This window comes from Kogia breviceps, chromosome 1 (assembly GCF_026419965.1).
Source record: "Kogia breviceps isolate mKogBre1 chromosome 1, mKogBre1 haplotype 1, whole genome shotgun sequence".
Taxonomy (NCBI): Eukaryota; Metazoa; Chordata; class Mammalia; order Artiodactyla; family Physeteridae; genus Kogia; species Kogia breviceps.
In genome coordinates, this window is record NC_081310.1 from 184,516,628 (window position 1) to 184,539,252 (window position 22,625).

The following is a 22,625-nucleotide window of genomic DNA, read 5'->3' on the forward strand; positions in this document are numbered from 1 at the left end:
CTAACCACTGGACAACAAGGGAATTCCTGTGAAAGGCTTTAAGTAATTAGCTTTTTTTTTTTTTTTTTTTTGCGGTATGCGGGCCTCTCACTGCTGTGGCCTCTCCCGCTGCAGAGCACAGGCTCCGGACGCGCAGGCCCAGCGACCATGGCTCACGGGCCCAGCCGCTCCGCGGCATGTGGGATCCTCCCGGACCAGGGCACGAACCCCTGTCCCCTGCATCGGCAGGCGGACTCTCAACCACTGCGCCACCAGGGAAGCCCAGTAATTAGCTATTGAACAGATGAGGAAACAGGCTCAGACAGGTTGAGTAACTTGCCCAAGGTCACAGAGCTAATGGCAGAGCTGGGAAACAAATTCAGTCTACCTGACTCCAAAGCTTATGTTCTAATCACGGTTGTTTTATGCCTCCCAGCAGGGAAAGCAGATGATGAATCCTGTAAACACCAACAAATTCAGTGTTTAATTTCTAGGAAATGAATTCCTTTTGTTAGTACCCTGCACATCCAGTCTGGAGAAGACAGCCTCTCCTCTGTCCTGAAAACAGTTTCACTCCATCGGCTCAAGTGCTTTCTGGGGACCCAGATGTGTAGCATCTGGCGGGGGGGGGGGGGCAGGTTGAGCTCCAGGACCAGGGGATACAGCCCTAAAAGTTTCTCGCAGAATGTGGTCTGTCCTGCCACTCTGCTCCCAGTATTACTCCCCTAGGATGGAAACTCAGATGGGAGGCAGGGAGAGGATTTGAAAATGCCAGAAGCGTATGGTGTGAAATGGGCATGAGAGCATCTGGATACTTCTGTCCTGGATGCTGCTGCAAACAGGAGACAGTGGATGGAAAGGAGCATGGATGGGAGTCTGAAGACTTGGTCTCTGCCTGGAATTCACGCTGTGACCTTGGGCAAGTGTCTTACCCTTTCTCTCCCTATCAGCACCATCAGGGAGTTGGAGTGGATGATTCCTAAGAGTCCTTCCTGCTGTGACACTCTGAGATCCTTCTTGAATCCCAGGGCTGACGTTACTATCACCCCTCACACAACTCAGTGTGGTCAGTGGGGCAGCAGTATCACCTGGGAGCCTCTCTGAAATGCAGACTCTCAGGTCCTGCTCCAGACCCCCAGAATCAGAACCTGCATTTTATAAATTTTTTAACTTTTATTTTATTTATCTTTGGCTTCGTTGGGTCTTTGTTGCTGCGCGCTGGCTTTCTCTAGCTGCGGCGAGCGGGGGCTACTCTTCGTTGCAGTGCGCGGGTTTCTCATTGCGGTGGCTTCTCTTGTTGCGGAGCACGGGCTCTAGGCGCGGGGGCTTCAGTAGTTGTGGCACGCGGGCTTAGTTGCTCCGCGGCATGTGGGATCTTCCCGGACCAGGGTTTAAACCCGTGTCCCCTGCAGGCGGATTCTTAACCACTGCGCCACCAAGGAAAGCCCAGAATCTGCATTTTAAATAAGATCTTAGGTAATGCATGTGCACATTCTTAACTACCTTCCCACCCTTCTCTTTGGGACGTGCTGGAAAAACAGGCAGAGGATTGCGTGCTGAGTGCGGGATGAAGGTGTCTGTGCACCCTCCCATTACTGGACCTGGCAGAGAGAGACCCCACTCAGGTGCGAGTGATGGAGCCCAGCTCATAACAGGGACCCAGCAGAGATTTTTTGAATGTGTGCCGGCACACATGGTTAAATATTTGTGAATGCAGAAGGGAGTGGAACTGACTTGACTCGGCACCTTTTATGAGTGATGGAGCTCGGAATTGAGCAAGCCAGGTTCCAATTCTAGATCTATAGTGTCCTAGCTTTGGGGCCTTAGGCAAGCCATTTCTCTGAGCTTCAGATTCCTTCCCTGGGAAATTACTATAACAGCACCAACTTCAGAGGGTTGTGGTCGGGACTTAAATGAGTTGACATAGGGGAAGTGCTTAGAACAGTGCCTGGGACCTCCCTGGTGGTCCAGTGGCTAAGACTCCGCGCTCCCAACGCAGGGGGCCCGGGTTAGATCCCTGATCAGGGAACTAGATCCTGCATGCCACAACTAAGAAGATCCCACACACTGCAACTAATACCCGGCACAGCCAAATAAATAAATAAATATTTTTTAAAAACCTGCCTGGCACATAGTAAGCTCTTAATCATGTCGGCCATTAATTTACTACTACTGCTATTCCAGCCCTTGCCCACACAGCACCGGGTACTGTCCCAACCCCTTCCTGGGACTGCATTGTTTCATGAGAACAGAGTCCCAAAATGACCCCTAGGGGGCGATATCACCCCTGTTGTAAAGACGGGTTCTAGAGCGGTGCTATCCAATAGAAATACAGTTCAGGCCACAAATGGAATTTTAGATCTAGAAAATTTAGAGGTAGCCACGTTTAAAAAAAGTGAAATTAATTTCTATATTTTACTTACTCAATATATCCAAAGTATTATCATGTAACTGATATAGAAATTATTAATGAGATATTTTACATTCTTTTTTGAACTAAGTCTTTGAAACCCAGGGTGTTTTACACTTAAAGCAGCACATCTCAGCGGCCACATTTCAAGCTCTCACTGCCCGCATGTGGCCAATAGTGACTATTCTAGAGTTTTTCAGCACTGGCTCTGAATCCCAGCTGTGGCACGTATTGCCTATGTGGCCTTGGGCTAGTCATTTCACCTCTGTGGATCTCAGTTTCTTCATCTGTAAAGTGGGGAAAACAACTCTGTCCCAAGGAGTAGTCTCAGGGGCAGATGGTGAGAGTTTAAAACTTCTTTGCCCTCTTTCTCACAAGCATGGGAGAATTCAGTGAGAGCCTTTCTACAATGCATTTAGTCATTCAAGGTGGTCCCTTCCCTGTTGAAGGCTGGTAATTGACCCAGCGCAAGGCTGAAAGTCGGAAGGGGTTGGAGTCTCATGTTTCCCTAACTGTTACAAAGGCTTTGGAAACAAGCTTTATCTGTCTTTGACTTTTTTTTTTTTTTTTTTTTTGCGGTACGCGGGCCTCTCACTGTTGTGGCCTCTCCCGTTGCGGAGCACAGGCTCCGGATGTGCAGGCTCAGCGGCCATGGCTCACGGGCCCAGCCGCTCCGCGGCATGTGAGATCTTCCCGGACCGGGGCACGAACCCGTGTGCCCTGCATCGGCAGGCGGACTCTCAACCACTGCGCCACCAGGGAAGCCCTGTCTTTGACTTTTTAAAGATAACAAGCTTGCCAGTGATGAAGATCACCAGAGATCATCCAGACCAGTGGCTTCCAAACCTGGCTACACCCTAGAAACATGTGGGGAGCTTTGAACAATTACAGTGTCTGGGCTCTACCCCTCAGGGGTTGAAGCCTGGACATGTTTGTTTGTTTGTTTGTTTAACAGCATTTGTATTTTTTTAAAGTTCCCCCAGGTGATTCTGATGCACAGCAAGAGACTCTCTGATCTGGTCCAACCCTCTCATTTTCAAGATAGAGAAACTGAGGCCCAGACTAGGAACTGTCTTTTGTAAGGTCACAGAGAATTAGTGGCAGAACCAAGCTAAAGCCCAGGGCTCCCACCTCTCAGTCCATTTCCCAGGACCCATTCCTCACCAGTTCATGGAGCCTTTTATAAACACTTATTGACCTCTTGCTCTGGGCCAACTGTCAGGGCTATAGGTGCTAAATAAGATGTGGTCCCTGCACTCAATGCCCAGTGATGGAGACAGTCCTGTGCAGCTGTGGGCATCCAGAAGAGGGGTATCTAACCCTGAGGAAGCTGTCCTGGGGAAAGCTTAGATAAGGTTTCATGGGGAGATGCCAGAGCTTAGTCCTGAAGGATGACTTAATCTCCAGGCAGAGACAAAGGTGTAGAGCAGGAAACAGCACTGGGACATGGGTATGGCAGCAGGATGCTGGCAGAAGAACAAGCAGATCTGTGCTGCTAGAGTGTGAAGGTCACAGCCAGCTAGGTTCAGAGGTGGTGCTGGAAATGTAATTAAAGACCAGTTCATGAAGGGTCTCTCTTTTTTTTTTTCACGATTATTATATTTTATTTAAAGGTTTTAAAAAATAAGGGGCAGAGCTCACAAAAGTTACCTGAATCATTAAAAACCACAAAGTTGGAGAACTCTTTTTTAAAAGAGTGGATACCAAAATAGCTTTCAGGAAGAAGATAACCTATAAGTCTTTTAAATTGTTGAAAAAAGCAAAAGAAGGCTTAAGATATGAAAGATAAAAGTTATATTTATAAACATGCTAAAGAATACATTAAAAGAAACACAAAAGAATGAGGAAAAATAAACTGTCTTAATCCTGTTATACATGAACATTGTTACTATGGGACCCTGCAGTCCACTTCAACAATATTCAAACAACACAATCCCCATCACTGAAAGAGCTTCAATACTCCTTTGGAGTTGGCTATTACAGAATTTATCCCGCATATAGGGTATGCATTAAAAACATCCTGGAGACCCAGAATATCTGCAAACATGAAACTGTTTCTCTAAATTGTACTTATTGGTCATGAATCCCGTAAAGGGGGGTCAACTACAACTTGAAGCTCGTCATCTTGCGGTGAGAAAGCAATTTGAAGCCAAAGGGCACTTTGCTATAGTTCATTCATGTGGCTCTAAATATATTCTATACGCTTCTCCTCAATGCCAAATATCTACTGAGAATTAAAGAGGAGATGAAACTTTCTAACCAATTCCAAGAATTCATGAAATAAAGGGTAATCATTACAGAGTTTATATATACACTCAGTTTTCTTAAAGCCATAGATTTTATGATAGAGAGGAGAAAGAAAATGGCATTAATAGATCAAGCACGTGAATTCCAGAATACTGAATTCCTTTTCCTCTTGCTCAACAACCAATTACATCTATGGACTGCAAAATTACAGCCACTGCAAAATTTTTAGTGTCTTGCATCTTGTCAAAGAAAGACCAATATTTTTGCCTGAGTGTCCCCTTAACCTTATGAGCTATTAATTTTTAACTTTCTATAAAATTTCTTTTCAAATAATTTATTAATTATAACAACTGGGAAGAACAGTGAAGGCAACAAACGTCCTTAAACCTGCTCTCCTGCCTGGATTTTTATATACTAAAATAACCTTTCTCCCTCACTTCTCCAGGGGTACCCAGAAGAGAGTGGCATTTCTTGGCCATCACAAGTCTCAGGTAGAATCTTCTCTGTTCTTCAGTGTTCTGACAAAGACCTCTGGACCTATAGCTCATGCCTCTGGTAATTCAGTCTTGTTCTCAATAAGAGAGATCTCCAGCACAGGTAAAAGTAGCTGAAAGGCATCCTGAATGTAGGAAGCACTGTTTGATACCTCTAGAAATACTGCAGTGATTAATGGATTAAGGACGTCTGCCTTTTCCTTGAGCCCAGCAGTTGTTAGGCAGGTGGTGAACTCTTTAGACAGAGAGGACAACTCTTCACACAACACAACTGTCGTCTGGGAAAGGGCTCTGCTCCTTTCTATGGCTGTTACTTCCTGCTTCCTGCCATGCAGAACCAGAGCCGCTGTTTTGTGAAACAGTTCAGTTGAGCAGGCAGTCAATTCTGCTAGGCTCCGGATTGCAAATGCATGGACATCCTCTATTTGAATTGTTATTGATTTGCTCAATTTTTTCTGCTTCCAACTGTTTTTTTCCGTCTTCCTTTTCTTCTCATGGTTTGGCCAGAGATGTCCTGATCCATTCACAGGCTGTATTTCTTGCCCTAGTAAGTTTGTCTGGTTTAGAGGAGACATGCAGCTGGGAAAATAGCTCTCTTGTCTCTTCGGTAAAGTCTTCATCGCCTTTCTTCTCTTCCTCCTCTTCCTCACAGAACTCTGCTAGGGAAAATGCTTCTTTGAGTTGCTCCAATTCAAATTTTAGAGTCTCTAATTCTCCCCCTAGAGAATTAAGAATAGATTTCACCTTTATTTCACTTTCTCGGGAGAGCATCTCCAGAGCTTCTAGATGTGAAAGGCCTTGAAATTCATCAGAGTAAGTAGCCCATAATGAGTTTTCTTGTCCGTTTCCATGGTAACCTCATTGGCGGTCCATAGCTCATCTTTCTCCTTCGCCTCTCGTAAAGCCTGAGACAGTGTGGAAGTCCAGTTCATCAGACCCTTGGTTCTTTTAAATCCAGGATCCCCTTCTGCTATTACATCCATTGTCTTTTTCCCAGTGAATTCTAAGGCATCCAAACCCCCACTGATAACACTCTTTCCTGTGCTCTGAACAGCAGTAGAGATGGTTGAGAATACCCCAAATGGACCACTCATTGGAGAAGAGTTTTCATTCTCTTTGGCATTTGTCTCTCCTGTTGCATACTGGACTTCAGATGAAATTTCACTGGGACTAGGGATTCCAAGGGAAGTCTCTGCCTTCTCAATGACATTTGAAATACCTTGGCCTACTGTGGCTACTGTAGCTGAGGCTGAGGAAAGCAAGGGCTTGCCCCAACTTCCCCAATAGCCCCATCTGGTCTGGGGTACATCTTTGGAAACAGTCTCTTTGCCTGCAGCCTGTGATGTCTGAACAGGAAGAACGTCTGAAGTCTCAAGGTCACTGGAAGGTTTGGACTCTGTTCTTTTCCAAGTAGAAGCTACAGGTCCTGATTTACTCTCTGACTTGGCACTTTGGTCAACTGACTCAAAATTCTTGGTTGGCTCACAGTTCTCATCTTCAAGGATGGAGGTTGCTTCAGTTATCACTTCAGTCTCAATATCATCTTTATCTGATGTGATTAGAACATTGCCGCCACCACAGCTGCAGAGAAGCCGCTCCCTACTCCATGAAGGGTCTCTTTTGTTTTTTTGGTGGTACGTGAGCCTCTTACTGTTGTGGCCTCTTCCGTTGTGGAGCACAGGCTCTGGACGCACAGGCTCACGGGCCCAGCCGCTCCGTGGCATGTGGGATCTTCCCGGACTGGGGCACGAACCTGTGTCCCCTGCATCGGCAAGCGAACTCTCAACCACTGTGCCACCAGGGAAGCCCCATGAAGGGTCTCTTAAACCAAGCCATGGAGCTGAGACTTAATCCCAGGTGCAGTGGGAGCCACTGGAGGATTTTAAGGGAGTGACATGGTCAGACTTTTAGTTAAAAGGAGGATTCTGAGTGTGATGTGATAACAGAATGGAAATGAGTTGAGGCAGGGAGACCATTTAAGCCAGAGAAAATTTTGGCCTGAAACAAGACTGTGGCAACAGGGATAGAGAAGAAGGAAAAGAGCCAAGGTAGAGTTAGCTTTTGGCAGTGGAACTGATAGAGTTTAGTAATTCAATGAAAGAGGGGACTATATCAGTCAGCTATGGCTGTGTAACAAGCTACCCTCAAACTCAGTGGATTAAAACAATATGGGCTTCCCTGGTGGCGCAGTGGTTGGGAGTCCGCCTGCCGATGCAGGGGGCACGGGTTCGTGCCCCAGTCCGGGAGGATCCCACGTGCCGTGGAGCGGCTGGGCCCGTGAGCCATGGCTGCTGAGCCTGCGCGTCTGGAGCCTGTGCTCCACAACGGGAGAGGCCACGGCGGTGAGAGGCCCACGTACCACAAAAAAAAAAAACCAAAAAAAACCCCAATAACATTTATTACTACAACTCATGCCTCTGGAGATTGATTGACTTAATCTGAAATGGGCTGCGCATTTCTGCTATTTTAGCTCAGCTCACACATGCATCTACCCATCAGCTGAGGAGCTCTGTTCTCTGTGGGGATTTGCTGGGGCCTTTAGTGTGAGCAGCTCTGCTCCACATGTTTGTCTCCTCCTCTTGGGACCGGTGGCGAGCCCACACACGTTCTTCTCATGGAGATGGCAGAGTGCAAGCGGAAACATGCACAGTGTCTTGACTAGATTTGGAATCGGTTTACTGTCACCTCTGCCTCACTCTGTTGGCCATAGCAAGTCCATGCTGAGCCCAGAATCCAGGAACAAGGAAATATACACCTCATCTTGACGAGGTGAGATGGAGGCAGCATGGGGTAGTGGAAGCACTGAGCTGAGCTGGGAGGAAGGTGGAACTTTGTGATCTTGGGCAAGACACCCACCTCTCTAGGCCTTAGCAATCTCAGCTGATTAGATTGGATTATATCATTTTAAAAAATTAATTATTATTTATTTATTTTTAATTTTTGGCTGTGTTGGGTCTTCATTGCTGCACGTGGGCTTTCTCTAGTTGCGGCAAGAGGGGGTTACTCTTTCCTGCGGTGCGTGGGCTTCTCATTGTGGTGGCTTCTCTGGTTGTGGAGCACAGGCTCTAGGGGCGTGGGCTTCAGTAGTTGTGGCGCACAGGCTCAGTGGTTGTGGTGCACAGGCTCAGTTGCTCCGTGGTACGTGGGATCTTCCTAGACCAGGGATCAAACCCGTGTCCCCTGCATTGGCAGGCAGATTCTTAATCACTGTGCCACCAGGGAAGTTCCTGTCATGAACAATTCTTGCACATGCCTTTTGGTGAACAGCTGTACATGTTTTTATTGGGTATATAACTGGGAGTAGGAGTTCTGCGTCAGAGGTTTGGCTACTTGTTTGTTTTTTTTAGCCATGAGGCATGTGGGATCCTAGTTCCCCGACCAGAGATTGAACCTGTGCCCCCTGCACTGGAAGCATGGAGTCCCAACCACTGGACTGCCAGGGAAGTCCCTTGGCTACTTTTTAATTTTTGACATTTTCCAGATTTTATAATTGGAGAAACTGAGGTGAAAGGTTGACTTGCTCAAGAAACTGAATAAATTTCAAAACTTGCATTCATTTACAGATAGATAGACTGATTGATTGATAGACACACACTCACATTGAAACTTCTCAGTCTTCCTCTCTTATTTATTTCACCCGCATGACATCCCCGGGAGATAGACTTGACACCCTGATTTTACAGAGAAGACCCAGACTGTGGGAGGTCCCATGAGATAGAGAGAATGAGATGAAATAACAGCTGTAGATGTACTCTGTGGAAATCATTCTTAGATTTGTGGAGAATGATTTGCCCGTCCAGAGCTCACTCATCCGTACCACACAGCTTCCAGAGAAAGAACAGGCATGAATTCCTCTGTGGGGGATTGATTCTACTGCAACAAATCTTTATCACAGCCTTGTTTTTTTTTTTCCCTCCAAAAGGATGGGACTGGCTTCTGAGAATACATTAAACCCATACATCCTGTTTGTTTCTGGCAAGGTTTTATGACTCGCTTAGTTAAAATCAAGATCCTTCCGAAAGGGGAGGTGACTGATCTTCCGGCAGGCTGGAGGAAGCCTTAGTTAAGAGTGATTAAAAAGGACACCTGTGGTATGGCAGCCACTGTGCCTTCCTGGAATCCACATAGCAGTTCTGGGAAAAAGGTGCTGGGACCCCTATTTACAGATGGGAAGAAAAGCGCAGGAAGTGAAATGACTTGCCTCCGTCCCACAGTAGGGATTGTTTGGTGGGAAGGAACTGAAAATCCTCTGTCTGATTTCTTTCTCAGGGCCTGGTGTGTCCATTTGAACTGGCTCAACTAGGAAAAGTGCAAGTTGCTACAAATGAAGTTTCCTGGGTCTAGGGGCTGCATGGACATCTAAGGATAAGGAGTATCACTGGGCTTGGAAGGCTCCCTCCTCTTCTAGGGCAGGTGGTTCCTCTCTCTCTCTGCTCCTTTCTCTGTCTGCTCTGTTCTCCTGCCTCTCTCTGCAGACCTGTTTTTGTTTTGTTTTGGTTTTTCTGGTTTGTTGACTTACGGCTTTTCTGCTCCCCGCCGCCCCTTGCCCTGGCTTTGGTCATGGCTGTGACCTGACTCTCGCCCCAGCATCCTTAGCTTTCAAGTGGCTTCCCTCCATCATCTATCCACCCAGCTGCTCACAATCTCCAATCTAAATTCCCCAGAGAGAATCTGCTGGCTTGTTTTGACTCACATGTCCACCCTGGTCCAGTCAGCTGTGGTCAGAGGTGGCCTGTGGACCACGCAGGGATTGGTCTGCCTGCTTTTTCTCCTCCACCCTCTGCAGAGATGCTGGAGCTGGAGGATGCACGGTATGGCTAGAATCTGTGTGATCTGGATTCCAGGGAAGATGCTGCTGGGCTCTGGAGAGGCTGAGGAGGGTCCTTGCTGCTGCTGTGATGGCTCTCAGAAGTGTGGTGGGCAGGGGAGAAGCTCCCTGGTATGGCTGGTAGCCCTGACAATGGCAGACATCACTCACTAAAATGGACAGTGATGCCTTGTTTCTAGAGGGAAGAGACCTTGTTGCCTGGAGACCTGAACATGGTTGGATACATCCTAGAGAAACCAGAGAAGTCATCATTTACTATGTTGAGCATTTGGGTCCATGTTCTTACCAGTTCTCCCCAAACTCCGGTGAGGTATGAAGTATCACCTCCATCACTAAGGCTCGGAGTGCTTAAGTGACTTACCCAATGGCCACAGTGAGGAAGTGGAGAAACGGGGATTGGGATCTGAGCCTGCCTGACCTAAAATGTATGCTTTTAGCCACTCCCCTCCAGCTCTGTTACCATGGTTACATTTGTTCAGGATGCTACAGTTACAGCACATCACATACATGATCTTACTAGAACTACTAAACACCCCTTTGGGGCAGCATAGCCATGCTAATGTTCCCATTTTACCAACAAAGAAACTGAGGGTCAAAGAGAAATCATGTCTTGCCCGTGGTTACCCTGCTGGTCAGTGGCAGAGATGCGATCAGAACCCAGATCTTTGGAACCAGGATGTATGGATAGGTATTAATGTATCAAAGTCAATGTATCAGTGCTGGTAGTGTGGTTCTCTTTTTTTTATAATGTACAAAATTAAGAAAAATTACAAATATATCATTCCCTACAAAAGAGTATATAAATATATATAAAACATACAGATTAAAGACTAACAATAAACCTCCATGTACTCACCACCACCTTAAAAACCAGAACATCATTGATACCTTTAAAACACTTCCACGATGATTACATCCCCTCTTTTTCCCCTCTAGTGGTAACCACTATCCCGAATTTTTTTTTATTATTATTATTTTTTATTTTTTATTTATTATTGGCTACGTTGGGTCTTCTTTGCTGCACGCAGGCTTTCTCTAGTTGCAGCAAGTGGGGGCTACTCTTCATTGCGGTGTGCAGGCTTCTCATCACGGTGGTTTCTCTTGTTGCAGAGCACGGACTCTAGGCACGCGGGCTTCAGTGGTTGCAGCACACAGGCTCAGTAGTTGTGGCGCACGGGCTTAGTTGCTCCGCAGCATGTGAGATCTTCCCGGACCAGGGATTAAACCTGTGTCCCTTGTATTGGCAGGCAGATTCTTAAACACTGCACCTCCAGGGAGGTCCCTTTATTTTTTATTTATTTATTTATTTTTGGCCACACTACGCGGCTTGCAGGATCTTAGTTCCCCGACCAGGGATCAAACTCGGACCCCCTGCAGCGAAAGCCCTGAGTCTTAACCACTGGACCACCAGGGAATTCCCCTGAATTTTATATTTAACATTTCCTTGCTTTTCCTTATGGCTTTGCCACATATGTTAATATCCTTAAACAGTTTGTTTCTTCTGGCATGTTTTTGACGTTGGCACTGTTATGTTTGTGAGAATCATCCATTTTGATGCGTGTGCTTTGGTTTACTCAGTCTTGCTTCTCTGTAGCACCCGTCATGGGAATATGCCACATTCTGCCATTCTGCTGCTGATGGACGATTGGGTGGTTTCCAGTTGTTTTCTGTTACAGTCAGTACCACCTTAACTATTCTCGTTCCTCTCTGCTGGGGAACACATCAAAGAGTTTCTCTGTCTTATATACCTGGGAGTGAAATTACTGGGTTATGAGGTAGTCATTACATTTTTAGATTTACGACATAAGGCCAAATTGTTTGCTAACAAGAGTCCTCTAATTTGTACTCTGCTAGTGGGAGGTGACAATTCCTGTTGCTCCACATCTTTACCAAACGGAGGTGACGTGATCAGATTAAAATTTTTTACCTATCTGCTGGATGAAGATAGTATCTCACTGTTGTTTGAATGTTTGTTTGTTTTTTTTTTTTTTTTGGCAGTACGTGGGCCTCTCACTGTAGTGGCCTCTCCCGTTGCAGAGCACAGGCTCCGGACGCGCAGGCTCAGCGGCCATGACTCACGGGCCTAGCTGCTCTGCGGCATGTGGGATCCTCCCGGAACGGGTCACGAACCTGTGTCCCCTGCATCGGCAGGCGGACCCTCAAGCACTGCGCCACCAGGGAAGCCCTGTATTTTTTATCTTATTATTTGAAGTGTGATGGGAAAGAGGCGGTTGACTCTAGAGCCGTAGTCTGTATCTCCAAAGGTAGCTGGATTGTGGGAAATTCCCCCCAATTTTTTCCAGTTGGAGAAAGATGGCAGTCAGGAGATAGCCCCAGAATCGTGTGAATTCCTGCAAAGCTCCAGCCTAGCATTCCTGACCGAGGCAATCCACCCCGTCCTTCTTCCCAAGATGTCACCCACCAGCCTCTCAGGCCTTTCTGAGCCCATGCCTTTCACTGGAATGAGGTCATTGGAATCCCTGGAACCCAAGGAGTGACTGCCAGGTTTGTGGGGCAAGCACACCAGCCTTCTGTGAGAAGTGACGGCACCTCGCTCACCCGGACCGTCTGGAGGGAAGAAAATTCCAAGCAGTCCAGCCCGACTTCACATTTTCCCTGTGAACTGAAGTGGGAGGAAATCTTCAGCCAGAGGCCTTTGGGGAGGAGCACGGGGCAAGGAAAGGGCTGGGGTGGCAGGAGGGAATCACCGTTTTCACTTATCACCATTTTCACTTATCACCATGAGATCCCAAACCAGCTTCTCTCCTAGAAGCAAACATGCCTTAAGGCTTTGCTTCCTGAATTGAGGCGGTGTGGAGAAGCGTGGAAATTTCAGAGCTGGCCCTGGACCCGGTTTTTCCACTTGCATGGGGACGACCTTCGGCAGGTGACTTCACCTTTCTGAGCACTGATTGGTTTATTTGTAGGTTAGGGGTCCTAGGCGGAGTTGACCCCCGGGCTGACTCAGTGCCTGGGACATACCAAGAGCCCCATGAAAGATAGTATGATAATATTCCTCAAACTTTGGGAATGTTTTAGAGCAGGTGGCTTAAGATGGGTTTTCTTAAACTGAAGCTGTTTCCCCTCATCTAGGCAGATATTTTTTAAAGATGAAGCATGATTTGGGGAAGTGGGAGGGAAACTACCACATTGCACATTTAGCTTCTTAATGTTTTAAATCAGTCAATCAATAGACATAGACTGAACCTTCCCAACAAAGCCCTGAGCCAAGCAGAATGAAGGAAGTAGGATGATAATGATTCTTGACACTTCTCAGCCTTTTAGTGGGTTTCAAAGGCTGACCTTGCCCAGAGCAATGAAAGCTCCACAGCAGCCCTGGGTGCCACATGGGGTGGCTCCTGTTTGGGGAAGAAATCTGAGACCTAAGGACTTGCCCAAGGTCATACAGGAAGGCTGGGGTAGAATAAGGATTAGAGCCCAGATTGCCCTAGTCCAAGCCAAACCCTCCCCTGTGCCCTGCTGCCTCCCATGCCCGGTGCCAGTCACTGCCTGAGCACTGTCCCCTACCCACCTCTGCTCTCTGCACTCCAGCCTCTGGGCCTTTACTCTTGCCTTTCCAGCCACCAGGAATGCCATCCCTCCTGACCTTGACTACTGAAACCCTTCTCCTTAATGTAGGCAGCCAGTAGAACAATACACAGGCCTTAAGAATGATATTGTGGGGACTTCCCTGCTGGCGCAGTGGTTAAGAATCCGCCCACCAATGCAGGGGACATGGGTTCGATCCCTGGTCCGGGAAGATCCCACATGCCGCAGAGCACCTAAGCCCACGCACCACAAATACTGAGCCTGCGCGCCACAACTACTGAAGCCCGCTCGCCTAGAGCCCTTGCTCCGCAACAAGAGAAACCACCGCAATGAGAAGCCCGCGCACCCCAATGGAGAGTAGCCCCCACTCGCTGCAACTAGAGAAAGCCCACATGCAGCAACGAAGACCCAATGCAAACAAAAATAAATAAATAAATATGAATAAAATTATTTAAAAAAAGAAAAACAGGGGACTTCCCTGGTGGTCCAGTGGTTAAGAGTCTGTGCTCCCAATGCAGGGGCATGGATTCGATCCCTGGTTGGGGAACTAAGATCCCGCATGCCCCACAGCGTGGCCTAAAAAATAATAATGAATAAATAAATAAATCAAAAAACATACAAACTATGAAATAAATTCATACATAATAATTATGATCACATGTTTTAAAAGTATGTGTGTGTGTATATATATATATATATTCTGCCTTGCCAGCTCCATCCCAGGGTCCTTGAAGCTACATGTCTGCTTCCCTTCCTGGGCTGTAAATGCTTTTAGAGCAAGACCTGTTTGCTAAGCTGACCTGGAAGAGATAAAATGAATCATAGGGATTCCTGGTGGAGTTGTAGCATTCCATGCAAGGCAGGGGGAGACACAGTGGCGGCTGTGGATGAGGCTAAGGGCTCTTGGCATTCTTTTTGCCAACCCCATATACCCAAGGGCTGCCTGCCAGGTCCCATGGACTTCAGACCCCAGGACTTGCCCCTGTCCTAAATGCTGACACCCAGATTTAAGTCCTGAGACACAGAGGAGAAAAGAAAATGATTATTTAAGATTTTTTTGTGACTAAATTTCCAGTTTTCATTTGGAAAGCCAAATGTGTTTTCTGGATTTGAACTTCCACCATGAAAAATGCTCTGGGGTTTTTATTTTGGCAGTTAATTTCTTTGCTTAACAAAAAGGTGGTTTGGTTTGGTTTGGTTTTGAGTCATGCATGCTCACTCTAGGAAATTTGGAAAATTCGTATGAATAGAAGAAAGTTCACTGCCCCCCTCCCCAATTCATAGAGAAATAAACTGTAACAATTTGGTATCTTTCCAAGTGGCCCGTGTGTGTGTGTGTGTGTGTGTGTGTGTGTGTGTGTGTGTGTGTAGAGTTATTTTGTTTCGTTTCCACTGTTGCTGAATAAATGGGATGATTTCTGATTCACAGTTTACATAACTGGTTTCATGTCCTTGTAACAAGCCTGTGATGCTTCCAACAGCTGTGGCACTTTGCCCCCTCTGGGGATTGTGGGGGTGGGCACGTCACGCTCCCCTGTACTCTCCTCACACTTGTGAGAGTGCCAGCTATGCTGTACCGCTGCCAGCACTAAACAGTATCCTTTTAATCTTGGAGTTAATCTCGTGTCTAAATTGTCCTTCTAGAACCTAACTCTACTTTTTTTTTCCCTCAACCCCCGAACTTCTGAACACGTGCCCTTCTCGATGAACCCATAGTGACCTCTTTGTTTTGCCTTCTCCCAGCTCATGCATTCTTCGAGTCTTGGTAACCAGAATGTTTTGTCTGTTTGGGCTCCAAACGTTCAGTGGGACAGGAACCAAAGTTAAGTATCTCATGACACGTCCAGACGAACCTGAGAAAATTGTGAGCTGTTGACCGCACTGCCTCTCTGAATCAGCTGGTACTTCTTTTTGTCTCTAGTTTTCAAAGCTCCCCAGAAGGGACTTCCCTGGTGGCGCAGTGGTTAAGAATCTGCCTGCCAATGTAGGGGACACAGGTTCGATCCCTGGTCTGGGAAGATCCCACATGCAGTGGAGCAACTAAGCCCGTGCGCCACAACTACTGAGCCTGTGCTCTGGAGCCCGTGAGCCACAACTACTGAAGCCTGCGCGCCTAGAGCCCGTGCTCCACGACAAGAGAAGCTACCGCAGTGAGAAGCCCGCCCACCGCAATGAAGAGTAGCCCCCGCTCGCGCAACTAGAGAAAGCCCAGGTGCGGCAACGAAGACCCAAACACAGTCAAAAATAAATAAATTAATAAATTTAAAAAAACCACAACTCCCCAGAGGGGACCTGAAATCCAGAATCTTCTCCAAATAGGATGGAGGAAATTATTCTGAAGTTCTCATTAAGCACATTTATCTCTCAAGCTTTGGAAGGAGCCAAAATGCCAAAGGCAAGAATTCCAGAGCACTGCTTACACTGTTTTGATCTCCTGATAAATGTCTAACAAATCCAGCATGTGTCCTGTAGGCCTGACCAGTTGCTGGGCAGAGTTCCAGAACAGTGAGACATCTTGGGATTCATCTGGTTTAGGAAAGACCTTTAACTACCAGGTGGCAGTCACCTCGATGTTCTTTAAATAGTCAAGTTTTGAGGTCTTTTCACTGGGGTCTGTTCTGATGGCTGCCTCCCACCGGCGTGAAACAGAAGGATGACCTCATTCTGTGAGCAGGACAGCTGTGAAGGAAGGAGCTGCGTGTGTGAAAGTCTGTGGGAAGAGAGAGCCACCTACAATGTCCCCACCAAACCAGTCAGTGGAAGGCCTTCTGCAGAGAGCTCCCAACAGATCCCCGAATGCCACAGAAACTCCAGGGGCTTGGGATGCAGGGACCCTCCAAGCCCTCAAGATTTCTCTTGCCGTGGTCCTTTCCATCATCACACTGGCCACAGTCCTTTCCAACGCCTTTGTGCTTACCACCATCTTCCTGACCAGGAAGCTCCACACCCCAGCCAACTATCTGATTGGCTCCCTGGCCGTGACTGACGGCTTAGTTTCCATCTTGGTCATAGGCCCATCAGCATCGCATATACCACCACCCACACCTGGAGCTTTGGCCAACTCCTGTGTGACATCTGGCTGTCTTCTGACGTCACGTGCTGCACAGCCTCCGTCCTGCATCTCTGTGTCATTGCTCTGGACAGGGACTGGGCCATCACTGGTGCCCTGGAGTATAGTAAACGCCGGACGGCAGGCCATGCGGCCGCCATGATTGCCATCGTCTGGGCCACCTCCATCTGCATCTGCATCCCACCACTCTTTGGGTGGCAGGCCACAGCTCATGAGGAGAAGTCGGACTGCCTGGTGAACACTTCTCAGATCTCCGACACCATCTATTCCATCTGTGGTGCCTTCTACATTCCCTCTGTGTTGTTTATCATCCTCTATGGCCGGATCTACACAGCCGCCCGGAACCGCATCCTGAATCCGCCATCCCTCTACGGGAAGCGCTTGACCACAGCCCGTCTCATCACAGGCTCTGCGGGGTCCTCACTCTGCTTGCTCGATCCCAGCCTTCACGAGGGACACACTCACTCCTCCGGTTCCCCTGTCTTTTGTAACCACGTGAAGATCAAGCTTGCGGATAGTGTCCTGGAGCGCAAGAGGATTTCTGCTGCCCGAGAGAGGAAAGCCACGAAAACCCGGGGGGAACATTCTGGGGGCCTTTATCATCTGCTGGCTGCCCTTCTTTGTTGCATCTCTGGTCCTCCCCATCTGCCGGGACTCCTGCTGGATCCACCCAGCCCTTTTTGACTTTTTCACCTGGCTAGGCTATCTAAACTCCCTCATCAATCCAACAATCTGTACTGTGTTTAACGAAGAGTTTCGGCAAGCATTTCAGAAAGTCGTCCATTTCAGGAAAGCCTCTTAGTCTTGTCTGGTGGCGACTCTTGTTATCTTCTATGTCCTGTAACCCAACTGGAATTGCCTTTTTTATTTTTCCTGAGAGTGGGGTTAGTCCTGATATCTTGGGTTTTGGTTCAATCAATAGAATTGTTCAGCATTCTTTTTTGCCGTTGTTTTCTTGACCTCTGAGCCACCAACAGCTGAGCAGCTATGTAAAATGGGACAAGACTTCACTTAGTATAATATTTTCACAGTTCATCCATGTTGGAAAGAATGTGACCACAGGTTTCCCCATCGATGCAATTCAGGCAGAAAGCTGCCTGACTGTAGGAAGACCCCAGGCTCAAAAGGGGAGGCTTTCTGGTCTACGTAAGTTTTGTATGGAGCTTAAAAGAGGGTAGATGAGATTATTGACCTGAGTTGAAAGAGAATTTGGAGTCAGGTGGATGGGTTTCCATTCCATGTGGCACCTTAATTGGAAATTAACACCCAAGTATCAATATTTCTTCCACTGACTCCTTCTTAGATTGAATCTTCCTTAGTTGTTCATGGGGAGAGATTCAGCATTGGAGGTGCCAATGATACAGAGTGACAGAGAGAGATTCAGAAGCCAGGGGCAGGGGAGGGGGATGGTTGGAACCAGATAGCTACCCTGTGCCTATCCTCCTTCCCCAGTTTCTCTGCACCATCTTAATGTTCTGAAGTTAAAACCCACAGTTACCCACATTGAGGTAGATTGACAGGATTTGCACCCACCAAGCTTGGAATACCATTCTGAATTTTTTCCCTATATCCCATTCTCTTTAGAGATCTTAAGCTGTTGAGTATTGTCAAATAAAAAGCATGAAACATCATGATCAGCAAAGCCTCAAAGGGGTAATTTTCCCCCCTCTCCCTGGACATAGAAACCTTTCAATTCAATTCAGTCTCTAGCATTTATTGAGCACCTACCACATGCCAGGCCTTGTGCCAGAGTCCTGGTAGTTATTATTTCGTTGGAGCCTCATAACAATGGAAGTCAGTGTAACATGATGATTAGAGCTGAGGACCTAATGCCTCAGTTCAAATCCAAGTACGACCAATTTCTAGCTGGGTGACCTTGGACAGGTTTCTTAATCCCTCTTTGCCTTGCTTTCCTCAAATGTAAAATGAGGAAAATAATAGGTATATTATTGTATATTTTAATACAGTGCTTGGCCTAAGAGCTCTTATCGTTCTAGAGATACAGAAACTCACCTGCCCAAGGTCAAGCAATATAAAAATAACAGCTGCTATGTATTGAGTGCATGCAATGCTCCTTACATACAATTTCTGGTTTGCTTTCCATCCTCATTTTTCAATAAAGAAACTTGCCTATGGTTAGGGAAGATTTCATAAAGAGGTGACACATCAGCAGCCTCCCAAAAGATGAGCCTTTTTGGGATGGGAGACTAAGGAAGGGGAGGTGTGATGAAGCCTCGTGGGGGAGATGGGGAAGAGCAAAGGAAGGTGGGGAAGGTCATGCCAGGTGGAGAAAAGAGCAGAAACAGAGCCTGGGAGGCCTGTAATGCTCCATGGGGTCTCTGGGCACAGGGAGAAGGAGAGTCAGGAATACGGAATATCAGAAAGGGAGAAAAAAGGAAGGATGCCAAGATAAGGGTAGGGGAGCACTCAGAGGAGTCTTGTGCTGACCTTGGCGTTTCTGCTGGACATCTCACAGTGTGGTCCCTGGACCACCTGCATCAGAATCTCCCAGGGAGACTCCGTCAACATTGAATTTCTGGTCCCCAACTCAGACCCACTACAGCAGAATCTCTGGCAGTGAAACCCAGGAATCTGTTTTAAATAAATCTCTCTCCACTTCTTGCACTAGGTGATTTCTAGGCACTAGATCGTTCCCAAATTTCTAAAATTTCTAAAACCACTGTGCTAGTGACTCACTCACCCCGCGGGGGACCTCCCTGAGCCCAGAGACACGTCTCAGCGCGCTCACTGCTCCCCTCTGCTCCCCGCGTGCCCTTCCCTACTTTCCTTTAAGGCTGTGCTCTTCCCCGCCTCCTCCGTCTCGCTTGGGCCATCTTCCTGATCTGATCTGGGAAAGATCAGGAATCCAGAGACTGGACAGGGAACTATGTACATACAGTGTGTCTCAGTGGTTAAAGGCACAGGCTTGGAGGTCAGAAATACATGGGGTCGGATCCGGTTCTGCCATTTATCAACTGTGTGACCTGAGGCAAGTCCGCTAATCTCTCTGTGCTCCAGTTTCTTCATCTGTTAAGTGGAGTTGTCAGTATTTAAGTCATAGGCTCTTTGTGGGGATTAAATGAGGCAGTGATTTTCAAAATGCTTCACACAGTTCCTGGCACGTAAGTGCTCAGTAAAATGCCACCTGTTACTATTCGAGAACTTTGAGCCAATTACAAAAGAGGCTCAAATGCCACCACCTCGAGGCCTTCCCTAACTGTTCTAGAACAAAGGTTGGTAAACCTTTTAAAAACAGCTTTATTGGGATACAATTCATATACCATAAATTCACCCATTTAAGCGGTACAATTCCATGCCTTTTAGTATTTTCACCAAGTTGTGGAACCATCACCACAATCAGTTTTCATCACCCCAAAAAGAAACCGTGCACACTTTAACCATCATTGCCCAACCTCTCTCTCCCTAGGCAATCAGTAATCTATTTTCTGTCACTGTAGATGGACTCTTCTGGATATTTCATACAAATGGAATCATACAATACGTGGTACTTTGTGACTGGCTTCTTTCTTTTTACAGTTGATCCATATTGTAGCAGATATCACTGTTACATTTCTTTTTTTTTTCTTTAATATTTATTTATTTATTTAGGTTGCGCCAGGTCTTGGTTGCGGCATGTGGGCTTCTTAGTTGCAGCATGCATGCGGGACCTAGTTCCCCGACCGGGGAGCGAACCCAGGCCCCCTGCATTGGGGGGCAGTCCCTACATTTCCTTTTATTGTCAGATAATATTCCATCGTATGACTATACCACATTTTATTTATTCATTTATCTATTGATGGACATTTGGGTTGTTTCCGCTTTTTGGCTACTATGGATACTAATGCTCTGAATTTTGTGGTGTAAGTTTTTCTGTGGACATATGCTTTCATTTCTCTTAGGTATATAACTAGGAGTGGAGTTGCTGGGTCATATGGTAACTCTATGTCTACCCTGTTGAGGAACTGCCAGACTTTTCCAAAGTGGCTGCACCATTTTACATTCCCACTATCAGTGTGTGAGGGTTCAGGTTTGTTCACATCCTCACTCTTACTTGTTACTGTCTGTCTTTGATTATAGCCATTCTAGTGGGTGTGAAATGATATCTCCTTGTGATGGCAAACTTTTTTTTTAAGGGCCAGATAGTAAATATTTTCAGCTTCACAGGTCATAGAATCTGTGTTGTAATTATTCAACTCTGCCATTGTAGCATGAAAGCAGCCATAGACAATCCATAAAGCAATGAGCTTGGCTATATTCCAATAGAATGTTATTTACTAAAATAGGTGGCAGCTCACAGGCTGTAGTCGGAAGACCCCTGATCCAGAAGAGCAGGCACCCCTCCCCTCCATCTACCCAGCCATCTCTATCCCCTTCTCTGACTTTATTATATTTATTACTGATGATGATATATATTTGTTCTTACTTATTGTCTGTCTGCCACCTTTAGGGTGTCAGCTTCTTAAGGGTGGGGATCTTACTTATCATGTATCATTGATCTCCAACACACTTCAGCGCCTAGACATGGTAGATACTCAATAAATATTTGTTTGAATGAATGAATGAAACACCATTTCCAGGTTTATAAATGACTTATTCTCAATGTCTTTGTCTTTAAAGTTTTAAGAGAAGGTAACTGGTTCCTGTGGCTGGAACCTCACATATTATGAGATTTGGTGTCAGGTAGACCTAGGTCAGACTCAGGGCAGTTCTGTCCTGAGTGTAGCTGAGGCAAGAGGTGAGTGAGGAGGCTGGGTGACCCCAGTGTCCCCAGGGAGCCAGGGCTGGGCTGACCCCTTAGCCTGCACTCAGCCCAGGCCCTCTGTCCTTCTGTTCAGATGGCCCCTCCTCCACAGTTTCTACCCAGGGACCGTCAAAGGATAGGCCAGCTTAGGAGAAAGATCAGCTGTTTTCTGCTCTTTCTTCTTATTACCTGAAAGCTGCCCATGCCTGGAGAACTGCACACTAATTAGGCCACATGAAGATCAGATTAAAAATAAACTTATTTCCCATGAGCACAGAGGAAGCCAGTATTTGGGGCTTTACTTCTTCCCCCTCTGCTAACATCCTTGTCATGCTCCTAATTCTTTCACAATTAGTCACAAACACACGCACAGCATGATGGTGATGATGCTGGGGGAGAGCAGAGCCTTGTCTAGGACAGGAATTTGCTAATTTCTGACTCACGCAAGTGTGGCAGACACTGCAGGATTCCCGTCTAGCAGCCAATCCTGCTTCCTGCCATCAATCAGGTCAAATGGCAACATGCCAGTTCCCCCAGGAGGTGAATCCTGATTGGTTTAAACCAGTTGGAATACTTCCATTCCCTTTACTAGGGATTGGTCAAGGGATGGATATGTGACCCAGTTCTGGCCAATGGGATATAAGTAGGGAAACCAACTGGTCAGATCTGCCAGGGACCAGGGGGGTTCCCAGGATCTGAGAATTTAGGTGCAAAATGGAGAAGTACCTTGCCAACCTGGAAAAGCTGGTTATTCAAGATATAAGGGGAAACACAACATTGTAAATCAACTATACTTCTATTTTAATAAATAAAATAAAAAGATATAAGGGAAAGTTGCTAGGGCCTTTGGAAAGATACTCCTTGCAGGAAAAGAGAGACATGCGAGGGGAAAAAAGTTCTAAAAAACGTCTTCCTTCTTGGGAGCAGTCCGGTGAGGATGGGATCACAGCCATCCTGTGATCCTGCAGGAAAACCTCGTGGATGCCCTGAGGATGGCAGAGGAGAAAGAGCAAGCTCACTTCCTTGACTGCATCACCGAGGCACCAAAGCTTCCCTGGGACTGCCTGTCCCAGATTACTTGTTAAGTGAGCAGTAACCATCCTTATGATTTAAACACTGTTCGCTGGATTTTTCTGTTACTTGCTACTGAACGCATCAAGACAGATACCAGGAGGACACACCTCTCTCTTGCTACCGGGTCCTCTCATGGGTTGGATGGCAGCAAGTTTGGGCAGCAGGGGGCACTCTTGGGTTGGCACGGGCTTGGCGCCTTGGGCAGGGAAGTGAGGACAGCCAGAGGATGTTTC

At 46.9% G+C, this 22,625-nt stretch overlaps 1 protein-coding gene and 1 pseudogene across 1 annotated transcript; one reads left to right on the forward strand and one right to left on the reverse strand.

The window, feature by feature from the left end:
* Nucleotides 1–5,148: 5,148 nt before the first annotated feature.
* LOC131740352 (protein FAM114A2 pseudogene) lies at nucleotides 5,149–10,288 on the reverse strand (annotated as a pseudogene).
* Nucleotides 10,289–16,242: 5,954 nt separating this feature from the next.
* On the forward strand, nucleotides 16,243–17,379 carry HTR1D (5-hydroxytryptamine receptor 1D). Its single transcript, XM_059062333.2, is given in 3 exon segments — nucleotides 16,243–16,518; nucleotides 16,521–17,153; nucleotides 17,155–17,379. Coding segments are annotated over 3 exon segments (1,134 nt in total).
* The last annotated feature ends 5,246 nt before the right edge of the window (nucleotides 17,380–22,625 follow it).